This window comes from Gavialis gangeticus, unplaced genomic scaffold, assembly GCF_001723915.1.
Source record: "Gavialis gangeticus isolate Ggan-Ray unplaced genomic scaffold, GavGan_comp1, whole genome shotgun sequence".
In the NCBI taxonomy this organism is placed as follows: Eukaryota; Metazoa; Chordata; order Crocodylia; family Gavialidae; genus Gavialis; species Gavialis gangeticus.
The window spans coordinates 83219932-83236375 of NW_017729025.1; the positions used below are offsets into that span (position 1 = coordinate 83219932).

At 48.2% G+C, this 16444-nt stretch overlaps 1 protein-coding gene across 1 annotated transcript in view; it reads right to left on the minus strand.

The window, feature by feature from the left end:
* Positions 1-1417: 1417 nt before the first annotated feature.
* Positions 1418-16444, minus strand: part of LTK (leukocyte receptor tyrosine kinase) — a 200232-nt gene continuing 185205 nt past the window's right edge. The window contains exons 26-29 of the mRNA XM_019519044.1: positions 7917-8018; positions 4828-4962; positions 3902-3992; positions 1418-2845 (exon numbers count right to left, since the gene is read on the minus strand). Of these exons, the coding sequence (XP_019374589.1) occupies positions 2099-2845; positions 3902-3992; positions 4828-4962; positions 7917-8018 (1075 nt within the window). The 3' untranslated portion in view covers positions 1418-2098. The remainder of the gene's footprint in view (positions 2846-3901; positions 3993-4827; positions 4963-7916; positions 8019-16444) is intronic.

The following is a 16444-nucleotide window of genomic DNA, read 5'->3' on the forward strand; positions in this document are numbered from 1 at the left end:
TTATGTTGTGCATGTGGTTTTTCTCAGCACAAAGTCATTGTGGGAGTAGATCCAGCACCAGCACTGGGATGTAGTACTGATGGCATTTGCAATGACTCTCTCTTCAGTAGCCAAAAATCCCCAAAATAAAGGAAGCTAAGACTAGCTACAGCCAGGCCTTCATCCTGAGCTGGGGTCATACAGTGCTGCTGTGAGATGGTTTTTCTTTTCAGTGCTGTGCTTCTCTGTGCCACAGCTCTGTAGTGATCATCTTTAACTGATGCAGAGGCAATGGAGTCTGTGCTTAAAGTTAATCATCTTCTGAGAGGAGACTGCCAGTCATGCTGAAGTGTGTATACATATGTGTATATATGACGCATGAGGTGACCCTTGATACAGTGAATGAAACTGCCACAGCCCTTCTTGAGTCAGTGAGGAAACAAAGGTGAAGTCAAATGCAAAAATTGCAGGGTATTCACATTTTGGTTATCTGTGCATGGGGAGTCGATACTCTGAACCAGCCATGTACCCTTGAGTCTCTACTTTCACATTTAAGGAGCTGCATTTCCACCAGGTTCCACAGGCTAGTAAGGTTTTTCCCTCTCTCCACACTGCTACTATCCCATTTGTTACCCAGCCACTGGCAGCGAGGCATTCAGAAATAGAACCAAGACCATGCTTTTCTGATACAGTGTAGGCTTAGACCCCCATTCTGTCTTTACCATTTCAATCTTTGTTTGGTAGGCTTTAACCAGGAAATAGCAGCTTAATCAGCAAACTACAGCAGAAAACTTTGTAAATAACAATTCTTCCAGAATAACAATCCAGCTCCTGAATTTCCAAGACAGTACAAATAAGAGGTCACGAAGAAACAAGAGTCTTCTTAGCACTCCCCACAAAAAGAAACAGGTGCCTCCACGGCTGGGACATTCCAGATGGCTGAGTTAATCACGCTCATTATTATAAGGGCATTTTGAGAACTATGTTAAAATAAAATACTTCTTGCTGGCTTCCAATCAAGATGCATAACTTGCCTCAAGTATGTCTGCTTCAGAGGATTTTTCCATATTATATATTAAAAAACAACACCAACATGACCCAGAACTTGGCATTCTACAGTAATAATTCTCAATCTTCATCTTAAAGTTTACCATTGCAGTTTAGGTAAATACACTGCTGAATGCTAGAGTATTTTTTAAATAAAGTTCATCCCAAGTGGAGTCTGTTAAAAGAAAGGGAAAGTCCAGTTTTCAGCATGCAGCACAGCTGGACCTTAATCAGAAGTCTTCCCAAATCTCCAGGGTCAGAAACTGAGGTGAGCTACACCCTGAGGTAAGAAGCAAGTTTTCTTCAGTCATCAAACGGATGCCATCAACACCAGTAACTATGTTTTAAAGTACTTAATTGGTTTTCTCCTTCCTTGTTTGCTTTTAAAAAAAAAAAAACACGTTCTCAGAGGAGTCGGACATAATAACTGACCCTCCCTCCTGCTTTTGTTTTGATCTGTGCAAACACTGGTTTTATTTTACTGTTTTTCCGACATCCCTGCCAAGAAAATGGGTCCAAATGTGGCTCCTTTTTGTTTACTTCTCTGTCAGTGCACCCGCCTCATTAGTGAGTCAGCAGAAATGTGCAAAACTCTCGGGAATATGGCAGCCTTTGCAAGGCAACTGATGCTACCCCACAGCATGGGATTTTTTTTTTTGGTACGTTAGATCAGAAAAGTGGCTATGTTGTTTACCGTTTCCGGCTGACTAACAACTGGATGGTAGGTCCATTTTTTTTTCACCTGAGCAGATTGAGAGCAACTCTTTTCATGAACCACTGGATTCTGAATCAGTGCAGGAAATGCCATCTCTATTTACAGTCAAACAGTGGCACTGGTTCAGGAAGAGGGAACACGTTTGACGGACAGAGACAGAAACAGAGATAGGAAAGCAATTGTCTTCAGTGAATTGGGAATCCAGCCAGGAGGAGCAGGAAGTGGGATACTAGTGTGGTTAAAAGATCACCTCTGCAAGAACTTGAATGGAGAAAACAGGCAAACAGAGTGGAATTTCAAGTTTGCCTTTGCAGACATAGTAAACTCCCTCCCTGATCTTTGGAAAAGCATCTCCTGTTATACAGGTGTAACGCTCAGGTCATCTGATAAGGAGAGGCCAGAGTCCCTCTCTCGTGATGTTTTTTCTGGCTTAAAAAAAGGCTTCTCATCCCTTCGCAGACTGGTGCTCCTCAGTACTGGTGCCCTGTCTGTTGCCAAAGAGGAAGCCTGATCAGTGTTGTAGCAGAAGTCATCATATGCGTAATTCACATTACCACATGGGAAAGTCTGCAGCTTCACCAATTCGATCCCACTGACGTCCACATGAAGACCATGTCTCCGGCTTGGAGATGCTGGAGATTCCCGAGAACTAGGGGAAGAGCTGCAATTCCCATCAAAGCCTGAGTCTTCTCGTTCTGTGGCCACTTTGAGCTTGGAGTTAGGGCTGGAATGGCAGATATTCTCCAACATCCAGGAACCATATGTTGGGTTCCAAAGGTTTTTCGTTTTGTTCTTCAGTCTGTGATTTGAAGTCTGTTGGAACCAGGACCCGCTGCTATTGGAATCAGAGAGACATGGCAGGCTGGGTCCTCTGACAGTCCAGTTGCCCAAATTCTCTACCACCAGTTCCTGCGGACACTGTCCAAGTTTATGCCCTGCCTGATGGGCTTCTAACATTCTGAGAGCCGTTTGAGGGCTCAGGGAAGGGCTCACCATCAAGGGAACCATCCCACTGGAAGTGTTTGGGCGTATCACTGTGCTTCCCTCATCTTCTGGAGCTGGCCCACATTCAATGGGCAACTCAGTATTGATTACGTCAGGATCCTGAAACAGAAAGGATTCTGTGAGCACCCTGAGTGTGTCCAGCTGTGACTTTTCCCATGCACATTTTCAGAAAAGCATTTGGAAAATGAAAGTCTGTCAACAGTGACAAACACCAGGTTTATATAATACTGTCACGCATTGCACATGCTGCCACGCATTATTTGGACAGTGCTAGTCATTACGACTTGCAATACACGCATTTCACTTTGGGGCTTTTGAGCATAGGCTGCTCATTTTATGGTATCTTATCAAGGTCAAAGACTAGACCACTGATTCTCAAACTTCTTAGAATCAAGGCACCCCTCAGAAAATGCCAGCTCTTAAATTTCACTGAAAATGGAAAAATAATAGAGCAATTCTTCTCTTGCAAAGAACTCAGAAAGACTACAACAGGTCAGAATGGTTTTGGAACTATGGATTCCTATTTGAAATGCCTGGGTTTATTTTGTGAATCATGTGTAGGTGTTTGTGTGCTTAATAGTGCTAATATTGCATAGCACCCTGTAACACCCTTGAAAAGATTTCATGGTACCCTGGTTGAAAAATCACTGGATTAGACTGAGGTCACACCAAATTATAATAATTTCCTTGTCCGTCTTGAAACCAGATGTGGTCCAAGAGTCCAGCAGTGAAATTCTAGCAGTTGTAATCCCCTCCCCCATCTCCATATCAATTCAGTTGTTGCTTTCCAGGAGGACTGCAAATAAGTAGTGAAGGGTGAAATACGGATCTTGGAAAGTGTGATGGGCTCTGAATACTCTCCTGTAATAAAATCAAGGATGTTTCCCTACTGAATAAGATGAGAGGTGGAAGCAGGCATTTTATATGGAAAGGGCAGTCTAATTCATGGAGAAGCATGCACCCTGGATAGGTCAGATGGGTGAGCCCGAGATAGCTCCCTGGAAACAAGAATGAAAAGACTTGGGTGGATTTTGGGGGAAAATAAGTAGATAATTTATCATATGTCCTGTTGTTTGAGGCAGTAATGCCATTTCACAGGCTGGTCTAGAGTCTGTCAGCCAGTAACAACTGGAATCCTGAAGAGCAGTACAATACCTGTGTGCAGTACTTGATTCTTTCCAGAATAGTGGAGAAGTTGGGCCGGTACTCTGGGCTGTGCTGCCAACACTGCGTCATGATCCGGTAGCTTGGAAAGGAAAGATGCAATTGGTTTGTCAGTAAAGTAAAAAGAAAACATACAAATCAATTAAAACACAAATCAACAGGACTTCACTTGTCTATAGGACAAGATATTGGGTCCAGATGAGCTGCATTCTATGTAGGACTTAAGGAGGTGGGGGAGGTTGGCTGCATGTCATTTCATATGAGTATGAGTAATTCTTTGGAGTTACTATTTGAAGTAACCTTAGTTCTGCTCCACTTTGTGCCCAGCTGTCAATAGTTCCTAGGAGATGTTTTGATAGCTGAGGAACTGTCTGAGTGCTTCAGCAATTCAACTGTGCTTGCTTTCTTCAACCACAGTCTTCAGGTGCTCTCTCGGCTGACAGAGTAAGTAAAGGCTCTCCAGCCAGCTGTGAACTCCCTACATTGAGGAAAACCTCTGTGGGTGGACAGCACAAAGATCTCAGAGCTGGGTCCTGTATGTGGAATTTTAGGTCAATTTGTTGGTGATGAAAGCTACCAGGTTACCAGCCCTAGACACTGACTTCATCATTTTATTCATAGATCAAAACACATCATCAAATTAGCAATATAAGTAACTGTACTCTTTGCCAGACCCTGTTCTACACCCTCTGGGGCAATATGTACTGTAGCTACATCTCCTATTCTCAACAAACCCTATGCCTCTGCTGAGATTGCCAGCAGGTGGTATTCTCATCTTAAAACTATGTTCACCTTTAAGGAAACATCAGGGTGAGTGAAGTATTTCATGCCAGGGAGGAAGGACAAGTCATCTGTGTCTAGCTGCTTTGTATACTTATTACATTTTGGGTCAAGTTCAAGAGTGAGGAGATACTCACACTGGTCCTGGGCAGTTTTTTGGTGGATCCATTCTTCCTCCACTAGTAACAAATTCCAGCACTTCTTGATTGGTTTTGCAAGGGTATGGCATATAGCCCAATGAAAAGATCTCCCACAGAAGCACACCAAAAGACCTGCCATGGAAATCAAACAACAATGACCAACAGGCTTGGTTTGTACCTGGCTGTTTTTAGAACTTCAGGTTAGTGCTAAAGCTGCAGCCTGCCACAACTCCTGGTCAGCTGTGGGGATGGATGGTCAGTATGAATAAAAATCAAACTTCAAAAGCAATTTTGTGGAGATTCCAAAATGCCTGAATAACAATTTTAATGATTACATCTCCATTTGTTGGGTGTGGTAGGACCTGGATGTGGACCTGGAAGTTGATGCTCTGGTATGTCTCACTTGACTGGCAGCACAAAGTATAAAAATAATCTCAATATATTTTCTGCTTACTTCCGCAGACTTGATACTTTTCTGTAAATAGTCAGAGAGGTGAGCGCTCATGATTAAAGAACAAGGAGACATCCAGTGAAACAGAAAGGTAATGAATTTAAAATTGGAAATAGGGTTTTTTTTTTTAATGCAACACAATTAATCTAGGTACGCTGCTGCCACAGAGGATCATTAAAACAAGCAGTGACATTCTGACCTCTGGAACTGAATGGAGTGTTCACTGTCACTGACTTCAATAGAGGCAGAATTTCACCAACCACTGTTTGATGGAAGGCTAGAAGAAATATCCAGTACACAGGTTAACTATAGTTGCAAACTACATGATTTATGACATCTTCCTTTGAAGTTTCTGGGACTGAGCACTAACAGGACATAAAGGCCATTCCTAACCTTTTGGAAACCCAGGTGCCTCTATACAAATACAGCCCTCAGGGAACCAGATCAGTGTGGCACTGAGGACACTGCAGTGCCACAGCTTAAGAAAATACCGTGCTGATGGAGACGCAGTTCTGAACAGACTGGAAACCTTCCATTTCCCAGCACATTTTCAGAAATGCTGTACTGCTGGAGGTGCTTATTTAAGGCAGCTATATAAATACCGTTTCCTCAGCAACTACCTAGAGCTTCTGCTGAAGTCCAGTGTCAATTTAGATTTCAGTTTCTCAGAAGTAAAATCATACAAAGGCATAATCCTATCTGGTTAGGGAGATAGAAACAGCTAGGCAGTTTTGCCAGCAATGGAAGCTGAGTGGCAAATATTGGGGGTGAGGAGCTAAAAGCATATGACTGGACCTTACTTACCTGGATTTTTTAAATAGGCTTTGATAGAAGGAGTTTAAATAGCCTTCCCTTACCACACTTTGCTGCCGGTGTTTATAAACTGGACACATATCCTTATTGGTATGTTAGCATAGTGTGAGGGCATTGTAAGGCCAAGAGAAACACTGGGTTCACTTGCTTCCTTCTACAGGTTGCAGGCTTTAGTGATGGAAACTCCTATGGGAACAGGAATGTAATGGCTAGAAAATGATATTTAGAGGTTTGCTTTGGGAACTGGCTAGTAGGTAGATTTGATATGCATTAGAATAATGGTCCAGGTTGAATGGCAAGAGTTAACTGGTTTCAAAAAGCCTGTTTGTGACAAAGCTTCCTTTAAGGCCCACTGAGTCTGAAGCCAGCAGATACAGAGATGGGGAAACTGAAGATATGTACCACACTGTTCCATAACATAACAGGGTACCAGATGCCAGGTCCCAATGCCCAACTGCAGAGCTCTTGGGATTTCCAGTTTTGGTGGACGGACCAAATTAAGAGACCGGTAAATGCCCAAATTAAGATATGTGTGCATGTGATGGTTTTGTTGGAAAAAAGGAATATGCTGACAGGATAGAACTCAGATAGTATAATGACCACAGGGGAATCAATCAACGATGCCTGGGAATGAAGAGTCATCAGAGGAGAAAAAGAATACAAAAGGAGAGATTTGCAGAGCAGAAAAGGGTCCCTGATGGGGGAACCCAAAGCCACCATGGACAAAGGGCACACCACCAGCCCATCTCACCCACCCCACTGGAGGAGGGTGGGCTTTGGCCCTTGACCTCCAGGCTGCTGACATCTGACATTCAAGAAGGAACCACAGGGTGGGGCTCCTGTATTGGCCAGATGTACCTTACCTCTGTGACAGCCTTAGGACAGGTAGATATAGAACTGGGGGTGTTATTTTGTTTGCCTTGCCTGCATTATTCTTATCTGCTATCACTGTGTATCAGTAAAATTAACCTATTATCAAATGGAGAAGTTGTGATCAGTCTGAGGGTTTGAGTCTGCCCAGGTATCTGGGTCATAAATCCAATGCCAACAGAGTGCACTAGTGCCAAGTTTCTTCAGGGTTTGTATAGCCAGAGACAGATGGAGTAACCCATAAAGTAGGCTGAGCTGGACAGAGATGAGAACAGGCCAGCACATTTGTTGACTGAGCATATATTCCACATAGCCTGTGTTAATTCAGGATCTCATGGTGTCCCTGCCTGCTGAAGAACAGCAGGAATGTCTGCTTTCCCCCAAGCGATCTTCCCTCTCCTGCAGCTGTCCCCGGCACTGTAAATCATAGCCAACTCTGCTGCACTGTGGCTCTGCCTATTTCCATAGGCTTCTTTATGTTGATGCCTGTGTAGTTCTAGATATTTTGTTTCAAAGGCCCAGACTCTTCAATTTCCACTCAAGACTCTAACTGAAGTCAAGGTGAAGATTTCTTAATGTGCTGTTCTTATGGCTTTGGAAACATGTGCTTACATCTACATAGCACAAGATGGTGCTACACAGGGATCCTCTGTGTTACTTCTGCACACGCTAGCTCCAGAAACACTGAAAGTATGGCCAAGTTCAATAAGCATTCCAGTTAGGCTCCTATATTCTGTTTCTCAGCAGAACTACTTAGCCTGCTTTGAGCCACCTTCTGAGCTTTTTGTCTCAGAGCCAGCATACATTCACAGTTACAGATATCCTTTTGCATGTTAAAGCTTTAACCTTTAACCTTCAAGAAGGCCCCAGTTACTAACCACTGGACAGTTCACCATAAACACTGGATTCCCTACCACTGCCCCAAAAGAAGTAACTGAAAGATAACTGTCACCATGTATCAGTCTTGGAGGTGAAGATCCCTTCTAGGAAAGCCTCTGGTGGCATCCACTTGACAGGCAGCATGGCTCTCCCACCTTTGCGATAGTAGCTTGCCCTAAGACGACCAAACACAAGCAAAATGAAAGGCTTCAAATCAAATTCCACAGGAGCTGAAAGGAATCAGAGGGATACCAGCCTGTAGGCCTGTGTGAAGTGGCTACTATTCGCTTCAGATTGGGATTAGGCTGATTCGGGGGACAGTGAGTCAATTTGGTGATTCGAATCACTGTCCTGAATCAGTTCAGCTGAATCTGATTTAGAGATCTGGCTGCAGCTGAATCGTCCAAATCTCTGAATTGGCCCCATCCCAGGCCCTCTCTCAGTGGCTTCCCTGCCTGCTCTCCCAGCTCCCGGCTCTTAAAAAAACAAACAAAAAACAACCCGCATTCACTGGCTGCTGCCAGGCGGGCGTGATCCCCGCTGCCCCCCACTGCCCCCCGCTGTGTGGGGGGGGCTCTATCATAAGCCCCCAGAAGCCCCAAGGCCACTGCAGCAGGTGGTGAGTGTAGGCTTTTAAAAATTTTTTTAAAGGGCTGGGAGCTGGAGTGGGCAGGGCAGCCAGGTGGGTTGGGTGGGGCTGGGAGAGTGGGCAGGGGGCGGGGGTGCTCAGAGGGGCTGAGGGAGCAGGCAGGGGATAGGGCCTGGCAGGGGTCCCCCTACAGTCCCCTCCCACCTCCTCCAGCTCTCCCTCCCCGCCTCCTACTTACCAGCACAGAGTCCAGGTCCAGCTCCCTGCTGCAGCGAGCAGGGACTGCCTGAATCACCGAAGCTCTCAGAATCTTTTCCAAATTGATTCAGAGAGCTTAGAATCATTTTGGACCTTTTAATTGGTCTCCTGATTCAATTCCGATTTGGAGATTTGGCCACTGAATTGGGCCGAATCTCCTCCAAATCAAATCAGCACCTGAAGCTTTGCACAGCCCTACCAGACAGATCTTTCCTATTCTAACTCTGAGCAGAAGACACAGAGACAACTTGAGGTGAAAAATTGATAATCAGGCCTTTTGTAACCCTCATAATTAATAAGGGCAGCTAATATAAATTCTGTAAAAATCACTCTCAGGAGATGTGGGTCTTTTCACAACCATGAGGAGCTTAACTTGTGATTCAGTCTGATGGAAGAAACTAATGAACTGAACCAGGGCCTCCTGCTGAAACTGCTGCCTGAAGAATCCATTATTTTTAGACCACAGCATACATGATCTTGACTTCTCATTTTCTGTCCTGAAAATTTCACCATGTAGGTTTGTTCCCACCTAATTCCCTGACCCTCTATTTCTGCCCTGTATTTTGTGCAATCATCCATCTCTGTGCTACCTGAATGGTTTTCGGATACACTCATTTTGATCTGAGATGCATTTTGTGCCCACTTTACACAGGTACAAGTAACTATACAAGGGGCACAGTTAGGGTGCTATGCTTTATCCTGATGCTCTGGATTTAAAATAAGAATTTTTGAAACTCAAGTTTACCAATTATCAAGTAACTAAGCTAATATGCTTACATGTGCTAATCTGGACTCTGCAAATACTAATGGGCTCAGTCTGGGACAAACATAGGTGGGCTGTTGCATGAGGTAATTGGAGGCAACTGTCAAACAATTAACCAGTGTGAATATTTTAGTGTAGATGTCTCACCATGCCAACCCCACATTATGGATGCTCTCACTGTGGTGATACTACCACAGATCCCCAGGGATTGCTCATACTGTTCAGATTTACCTAGCTGAGTGGAGCTGAGGAGGGTCATGTGCCCCCTGGCTCCTATTTGGCCCAGGCCCCCTAGGGAGCCATGCGCCCAGTGCTGCCTGGTGCATGAGACAGGGGAAGGGGGGGCACTTACCTGTCCTCTTCTTCTGTGGGACAGGGACCCCCAGACCTGAGAGTGGCATGGTGCCATCGGCAAGCCCTTCTGTGCATGCGCACAATTTAAAAAGTGCCCGCCAATGGTAAGGCCACAGATTATCCCTGGCTCCAGCAAAAGATGCATGGGCAGAAGCCCGTTGCACCTCCGTTGAGCCCAGGACCCCCCAGCAGAACCCTGACCCAGGCCCCCAGAGCAGCTGGAGGTAGGTGGGACCCGCAGTGGGGGAGGGACCTAGCCAGCTGCAGGGCAGAAGAGTGAAGCCAAGGAGGGTCACGCCCCCCCACCCCCAGCTCCTACTTCGCCCAGCCCCCCAGGGAGCCACACAACCAGAGCCTTGCGAACATGACGCTCAAATAGACACACTTCTAGGCCTGGTGCATGAGTTAGCATGGGAGTTCATGAAGAAGGGTGAGTGGGAGGGCCCAAAGCCCTGCCAGTGAGCCCCAAGGGAAGGTAGTCACAGCAGTAGTCAGACTACCATCAGTACAAAGCAGATGGCCACACACTGTACCCCGAGGACACCTGAGGCATCTGAGACCTCCCCCTCTGGCACCTCAGAGGCCTCCACCCAGATGGAACCCATGGTTCTGGGCTCCACGCACATGGGACTGGGAGCATGGCCACCTCCCCTTGTGAGGTCTGCTCCACTTTTGAGTCTCTGAGGCACCATATAGAGGAGCTCCAGGCCGCAGTCCAGAGACTGTGCACTATCAGGGATGGTGAGCAGGAGAAAGACTCCTACTGCTAGGCCCTTCACCCCATGGAGGCCGAGGGTAGACCAAGGTCACCTTCCAGGACAAGGGAGGACTTGAGGATCTCCCAAAACTGTCCAGCCAGGGGGTTGGACCAAGGTGGTCAACGGCCCCAAGGCCTGTTGCACCAAGGTCCCCTCCCCTCTGGAGCTTTGCAACAGGTATGAGCCTCTTGCACCCTCAGTAAAGACTGCAGAGCTGCCAGCTCCTGCAGGCAAGGGAGGATCACACACAGCTACCATCTCTGCTCTCCCTAAGGCCACGCACAGAGTGGTCATTGTGGGAGACACCCTCCTGAGGGGGACTGAGGGAAAAATCTGCCACCCCAACCCCTTAGCCTGGGAGCAATCCTGCCTCCCAGGAGCCCATATCCGGGACAAAGCAGAGAGGATCCCAAAGCTCATCCAGCCCACTGACCACTACCCTATGCCCCTTATCCATGTGGGCATGAATGACACGGCTTGGACCAATCCTGGCCATGTCATGAGTAGCTACAGGGCTTTGGGAGAAGGACTTATGGGGTTGGGGGTGTAGGTGGTGTTTTCCTCGATCCTCCCAGTTTTGGGTCATGGGCTGAGGGAGAGGAAGACTGAGGTAGTCAACTGAAGGCTGTGGCGCTGGTGTCATCATGAAGGCTTTGGCTTCCATGATCACAGTCCACTCTTTGGTGAGAGAGGCAGTGGTCTGCTGGAAAGAGATGGCCTCCACCTCACTTCACTGGGAGGAAGCTCTTAGCCAGAATGGCTTACCTGCTCAGCTGGGCTTTAAACTAAGCCTACTGGGGGTGGGAGGGGACTACCGCCACAGCAAGCCCACTGGGTAACTTCTGCAAAACGAGCAGGCTAAGGCACACAGGGGAATCCACCCCTACCCCAGCCCTGGAACGATGTCCTCCTGGGACTGCAGGGAATACTATGGCTTCAAATGGGACACTTACGTGCTTGCACACCAATGCCAGGAGCTTGGGGAACAAACAGAAGGAACTGATCCTTCTGTTAAACAAGAATGACTACGATCTCATAGGGATAATGGAGATCTGGTGGGACTCCACCTATGACTGGGCCACAGGTATAGATTGCTATACCCTGTACAGGAGAGATTGTGTGGAAAAAAGGGGCGAGGGTGTCAGAATTCCACAGTGTATTTTGAGTCCATGAGTTTCTGTACCTACTACCCAGATTCATAGATGTTAGGGTCGGAAGGGACCTCAATAGATCATCGAGTCCGACCCCCTGCGTAGACAGGAAAGAGTGCTGGGTTCAGATGACCCCAGCCAGATGCCCATCCAATCTCCTCTTGAAGACCCCCAGAATAGGGGAGAGCACCACTTCCCTTGGGAGCCCATTCCAGACCTTGGCCACTCTAACTGTGAAGAAGTTCCTCCTAATGTCCAGTCTAAATCTGCTCTCTGCTAGCTTATGGCCATTATTTCTTGTGACCCCCAGGGGTGCCTTGGTGAGTAGAGCCTCACCAATTCCCTTCTGTGCCCCCATGATGAATTTATAGGCAGCCACAACCTAGGAGGCTGCTGAAGTGCAGTTCATAGGCCCAGCTCTGAAAAGTGGTTTGTACATTCAAACAAGCACCAAACCTCATCACCAGAACTGAAGCCAACTTTCTACAGCTCAAAACACAAAACCTGCCAACCATCTCCTGTACCCCCACAAACTGCACACCAGAATCTATCAAACACAACAATACCCAACTACCTGTGGGGGCAAATTCCTCAACAAAAAAACACTCTGCCTCCAGTCTCTCAGGCCTGATCCTGACAGGGAACAAATTACAAAACATTTTTCACAGCCGGGCCTATGAACTTAACTTCATCAGCTTCCTAGGTACAGAAACTCATGGACTCAATATAGACTAGCCAGTGGAATTCTGACACATTGCAACCTGCCAGACATCTGACTCCCCAGGTACCTCTGCAATTTTACCTGCGCTGCTACATCTTCCTTCCCTTCCCCTCCCTCCCCATCCTAGTCTGTCCCTCACCCCTAGATGCCTCCATTTCCATTTTTACTAACTGGTTTTCTTGCCTGCATTGCGTGCCAGGCCAGCCTCTGGCTTTTTTACTATTCCTTCCACCCAGGACCAGGAGATACACCAACTGCAGATGCTTCCTCAGCCTGACAAAGGGCTTTTCAATGCAAAAGCTGGCATCCCAGGAAGCTAAGCTGAACTCACCTGAAGCCTCACAACTCCACTGCAACCAGCAAGCCTCAGACCTGTCAAATATGTGACAGGTCTGGGCTTTCCCTAGCAAGGACTGTGTGTGTGCATGCATTAGCTGGAGGTTACAGTGCCTCCTACCCACCTTCACCAGGGGATTGTTGGTCCTGGCATTTACGGGGCTGCTGTACCACCAGCAGTCCCACCAGGTCTCCCTACCCTAGCACGGTGCAGTTTTAGTGGTCATGCCCATGACCTGGGGCCACCTCCTCCCCATAGGCCCAGCCCATACCTCCAAGTTCATCGTGGCAGGAGCAAGCTCAGAAGGGACATGTTCTTCCCCTGCTGGCTGGTGATGCAGTGAGTGCCCCCTCCAGCTGAGAGCAGGGCATTAACTTTTAAAAAATAAAATAAAAAGGGAAATATGTGCAGGTGGAGCGAGGAGGGTGGCACTCAGTCCGTCTGCAGGTGGAGCTTGAGGAACTCCAGCAACGGAAGGTTCACTTTCAAGAGCACCAACTGCTCCACCAAACCAGGATCCAAGCAGGTGTGGTGGGGTGTCACAACATCCCCAGCAATGCTGAACACTGTCTTGTTTGGAACACTGGTTGGTGGACAGGACAGGTGTTGCCAAGCAACTGTGGCCAGATCCTGCCACATCTGGCTGTGGCTTGCCCAGTCGGCCAAAGGGTCGCAGTCCAGGGGCTCCACATCTTCGGTGAGATAGGTAGCCACCGAAGCCTCAGCGCTACCTGCCTGAGGCTGGGGTCTGGTGCATTTGGCCCCCAGCACTGAAGCCACACCCTTGGCCCACATTGGCAGTGGCTGGCATGGAGAAGACTGGCTGGTGTTGCTGCCAGTGCCATTGCTGGGAGTGCTGGCATGGGAAAGTGGATCCCCCTCTTCCACATCCCCTTGCCTCTGCCCTTCTGCCTCCCTCACTTTGTTGACCACCACCTGCATCCAGCGATCAAGGGTTTTGGTGCTGCCAGTGCACATGCTCCCCTTCACCCTCGAGTCACACATACCCACCAGCATGAGGACCATATTGAATTGAACCACAACGGATCCAGCTGTCTCCTGATGCCCTCCTTCAGTTACCTGTACATCTGGTAACAGTGGCCTGCCCCAGCCAGGAACATTGATCCCCTGGAACTTCTCCATTTGATTTTCCAGTTCCCTCGCTATGGGGATCACCTGGCTAAGGAAGGCACCACCAACACTGAGGGTCTCGGTGGCCTCGAGGAAGGGCTTGAGGACCACCAAGATCTGGGAGATGGTACCCCACTCAGCTCTGTTCAGGGGGGTGCTGATCCCAATCTCCCTGATCAAGGTCTCATGGATGGCCTTCTGTTGCTCCACCAACCTTTTAAGCATCAGGTATATGGAGTTCCACTGAGTCTCCACATCCTGCATGATTTTGTGCTGCACGATACTCACCTCTGCCTGTTTCTCCCGCAGCATCTTGCCCCCCTTGATGCTTCAGTGGAAGTAGCCCACCACCTTCCTGCATTTTGAAATCAGCTGGCTTATAGTGGTAGTGGCGGTGGTGCCATCAAAGGCAGCCCTGTCTCCCTCCAAGGCATCTCTGACACAGGTGCAGCCTGTGTGCCACACAGTGGATGCCAACAAAGTTGGCATCACAAACAGCCTTGACCATATTGGCCCCATTGTTGGTGACTATGAACCCGCAGGTGAGCTCAGCCTGCCCAACAAGCCACCTCTGTACCATGCAGTTCGTGGCCACCACGATCTCCCTTGCCGTGTGGGACTCATCCAGCACCTGGGCTTGAAGCAAAGTCCACCAATGGCCTGACTAATTAGACCAGTGCTCTGTGAGGAAGAGGTAAGTGTGATCCCCACCCCGGCTGGTCCACTTGTTGAAGGTGAAGTACAAGGCTACCTGTGGCCCTGCCTTGCGCAGCTCCTCCCTCAAGTACTCCCTGCATGCCTCATACAGGGAGGGCACCCCATCCTGCTAAAGGTGGTGCATGTGGGCAATTAGTAAGATCGGGCCATGAGCGCCATGAGCCGCCTGAACCCTGGCCGCTCAACTTGGGAGAAGGGCTGGCTATCCAGATCAAGCATCTCCCCAATAATCTGGGTGATCTCACTCATCTTGGGAATGTGTCCCCATCTCTGCAGCTTTCCCTCACTGTTCCAGGGTGGTCTGCCTCTGCTTTGGGGGCATGGAGGCTTTGGAGTGAGTGGGGAACTTCCCTTCGGGTATGCTCAAACTGGTGCCAGGCTGAGCAGGAAAAAGGGCAAGGGGGTGTTGCCTCCTGAGATGCAGCAGCATTGCCATGGTGGTGAAGTGTTTCACTTCTTTGCCTTGGCTTTTCTACCTTTGGCAGTGCTGGCAGATAGCAAACCTGGGATCATCTGCCAGCTCAAAATGCTCCAACATTATGCTACTCACCCGCTTCTGGGTTGAGGGTGGGGATCCTGCCTTATCCCCCTCCTCAGCAAGCTGAGGCAAAACAGCAGGAGGAGATGACTCAGCTAAGCCATTTGCCTGAGCCTCCACACCCTCAGGCTCCTCTGAGGTGCTGCTTTCCAGAGAAGGAGACCTGGGTCTAGGGGAACTTTGAAGGGTGTGGAGCACAAACTCAGATTCGCCCTCAGCCTCCAGAATTTCATTAGCTAGGGCACTCAGGTCCCCTGGTTCCATATCCAGCTCCTCCTCTGGTAGTGGGAGGCTCATACTAGGAGATGACATTGGGGTGGAAGAGACAGTGATTCTGCTGCTGGTGCCTATTTCTAGAGTTAGGGGAGGTTGTGCAGGTGCAGGGACATCAGGTACAGGTACTGCTCCCACCTCCTTGCTTCCACTGGCAGCAGAAGCCTCATGGCTGCTTTGGAAGAGGTTGCATCTGTTTGGAGGGGGGAAGGGGAACTTAGAGCTGTAGCTCTCCCCCTGCCCCATCTCCCTCCCCTGCCAGACGACCTGGCACCCGCCTTTCCAGCATGCTTTATATTAATCATTCCTGTGCTGCAAAAGGTGTGTGTGTGACTCTTTTTGTGTTGTGTTTTCTTTCCTCTGTGTTGCATGCACTGGACTCTTCTTTGATTAGGTTTGACTGAGTAATGATTATCAAGAACTATATAAAAATATGTGCTGTCTGTCTTTTTCTGTGCTGTGATGTATTTATTTACTATGAATTATGACTGGGAAGTGTGACTCCTTTTGTGTTATGTGTTTTCTTTCCTCTGTGTTGCATGCGCTGGACTCTGCTTTGATTATTAATAACTATATATGGTGTCTTCTTCTGTGATGCGCTATTAATGTGAATGTGTGACTACTACTTAGATTTTCATAGATTTCATAGACATTAGGGCTGGAAGGGACCTTGGAAGATCATCGAGTCCAGCCCCCCGCCCAAAGGGCAGGAAGTCAGCTGGGGTCATAGGATCGCAGCAAGATAAGCATCCAATTTGCTCTTGAAGGTGTTCAATGTAGGTGCTTTAACCACCCCCGATGGCAGGCTGTTCCAGACCTTGGGAGCTCGGGCAGTAAAGAAATTCTTCCTTATGTCCAGCCTGAAATGGTCTTGTAGTAGTTTATGACCGTTTGACCTTGTCATCCCTTGGGGCGCTCTGGTGAACAAACATTCCCCCAGATTCCGGTGGTCACCCCTGATAAACTGATAGGTGGCCATCAGATCACCCCTGAGCCTGCGCTTTTCCAGGC